At 39.3% G+C, this 2,313-nt stretch overlaps 1 protein-coding gene across 1 annotated transcript in view; it reads right to left on the bottom strand.

Annotated features, from left to right (window-relative positions):
- ST5 (suppression of tumorigenicity 5) overlaps positions 1 to 1,272 on the bottom strand; it is a gene marked incomplete at both ends in the record, with an annotated part of 51,931 nt that extends 50,659 nt beyond the window's left edge. Inside the window, one exon of the mRNA XM_010012831.1 lies at positions 1,102 to 1,272. Coding sequence (XP_010011133.1) covers positions 1,102 to 1,272 — 171 coding nt within the window. The remainder of the gene's footprint in view (positions 1 to 1,101) is intronic.
- Between the last annotated feature and the right edge of the window lie 1,041 nt (positions 1,273 to 2,313).

The raw sequence follows: 2,313 nt of genomic DNA, 5'->3' as shown, positions 1-2,313 counted from the left end.
CCTGCTGAAAATAATTGTTATGCATAGAATGTCTCTTACTACAGGGTTATCTTCATGGCTAGTTTCTGTTTCTCCTTACTCTGCCCAATTACTAATTTTCACTTGTTCCCTTTTTAGCAGCTTTGCTGAAACCACTCCTGTCTTACAAATGATGTGCTAGGTGCATACTAAGAACCCTGGTGATATTTCTTTTGTCTCTTGGACTGTCATGCACACATGCACACAAAATAAGTGAAAGAAAATATATTCAGTTTTGTTCTAGGTCTCTTTACAAGATAAAACTGTAAGTTATTGTGACCTTTTTGCTCACTTGCAATGTTTCTTTTGATTCAGTGCAAAACAAAGTTCTTTCAAAAGGTGTTTTGAATCTCATAATTGAGTATGTGATGAAATTTATGTTTTTCCTTACGAACACAATGATCCCATAAACAACAAAGCAACCTGGCATTTCACAGCATTCACAAAAAACAGACTGCTTTGGAAAATTCATCACAAAATGGAAAGTCTGCAGAGTTCCAGGTCTTTTATTTTATGCTGTAAACACAACTTATACAGCCTCGTTAAATGCAGACACTCAGGTTTTTCTGATTATTTTATTATTCATTTATTGTGGGGGGGCATACTTGGCCTTCACCATTTTACAATAAAACATGCCATGCTATGCAATTCCCATAAGCAAAGTCACAACAGGCCACACATAACAATATACGGGCAAGACTAAGCAGATGACTTTTCCCTCCCTAAAGCTGAGCAGCTTCTTATAACTAAAAGCCCAGCAGCAAGTGCAGAGGCAATTCACCTACTGATGCAGCCATCCCGATAACTTAGGGCCAGATTCACTCACAACCAGCCGGTGGAAGGATTCTGCTGAAACTCATCAGGCTGTAGCCCAGCACAAAAAGCCATCAGCTTCAGCAGCGCAGTGCTGAGAAGCTGAGCTACAGCTGCCAAGAGCATTCCCAGCAACGATTTATGCATTTGATTGCACTCCTTTTCCAGATACTCTTTCTCATTCGATACAGCTATTCTTCCTCTTATGCCAAGATTGATTTTCTTACTAAAGTTTTAAATAAGCTTCAAGCCCAGAAAGACCGGCGTTACCTGGGGAGGTGATGTGTATTTCCTGTCCTGCGGCGTCCACATCCTGTGCAAAGAATCTAGGGAATTCTCGGAGAGCTGATGAGATTTTCGGCCCGCGTGACGGCCTTTCAGCTCCACATCTTCGTACGGGTTTTCCTTGGGTGACTCGCCTGCACGTTTTGGGGTTTTTTTTAAGAAAAGAAAAACAGACAGGAATGTAGAGTTAAAAAAAAAGAAGGAAAAAAAATCATGTGAACCAAGTGAAAGGCTTTTAGAAAAGCTCCTCAGCTTTCAGCATGACTCATCCCTCTAGCTGCAGCTGGAAGTATTTGGAGCAGAACTTGGCTATGAGGTCGACAAGTTTCTTTGGGTTTTTTTTACTGGCTTTTTTTTTTTTAATAAAATGCAAAGATTTCACAAGACGTGCTTCTGAGCATCTGCAGCTGTGGAAAGTTTATTGATATATAAAAGCTAAGGCACATAACTACTTTAAAGTGTATCGGTAGATTTTATAAATCCATAGCAGCCACTCAGAGTGAAATGAATAGCAATAAATAACTGTTCTCAACATACCAGCGTTACACACGATAAGACAACTTTTATTTGATGCTACCTTCGTTCTTGTCATCCCCTGAGAGAAGGCAGGAAAAGAACAAACACTTCAGCTCAGCCGTGCCAAGAGAGAAGATTGGAAATGTAAAAGATGAGGGAAGAATTTCTGCCCCAACCATACTGCAACCTCAAAGTGTCCTTCTAATGCCTTCTAATTAAGCAGCTCTTCATTTCAGTCTATATTAAATTAATTTCTCCCAGAAGGAAACTCATCCTGCCAATAATATAGAGAGGCTTGAACAGTTTATCGCTAAATACAACATAAATGAAAAATACATCAATAAGCAGACTGCAAATTTTGAATTTTTAACATTTGAAAAAAAGAACCAAAATTTATAGTCCAGATTTAAGTGAGACCCAATACACTTCAGCAGCATAAGGACCAGTGGAATAACCCACCATCTTCTCAAAACTCCTGACCTCTCTAAACATCTCACTGAACCAAGAAGCATCAAGATGAATGAGTGCCATCAGTAAAATGGCATGTGGACCATTTTGTATCCATTTCTTCAGCCAGTTTATGATCAGCAACTGGTTTAGAACTTCAGGTTTTTTGAACACAAGGTCCTTTTGGTTTTCCAACCATCTTACACAGAAAATCATCGTCCCAAAAGTGACCTA

Source organism: Nestor notabilis, unplaced genomic scaffold (genome assembly GCF_000696875.1).
Source record: "Nestor notabilis isolate BGI_N333 unplaced genomic scaffold, ASM69687v1 scaffold3354, whole genome shotgun sequence".
Lineage (NCBI taxonomy): Eukaryota > Metazoa > Chordata > Aves > Psittaciformes > Psittacidae > Nestor > Nestor notabilis.
Note: the sequence above shows the minus strand (reverse complement) of the source record. Positions and strands in the feature narration are given on the sequence as shown.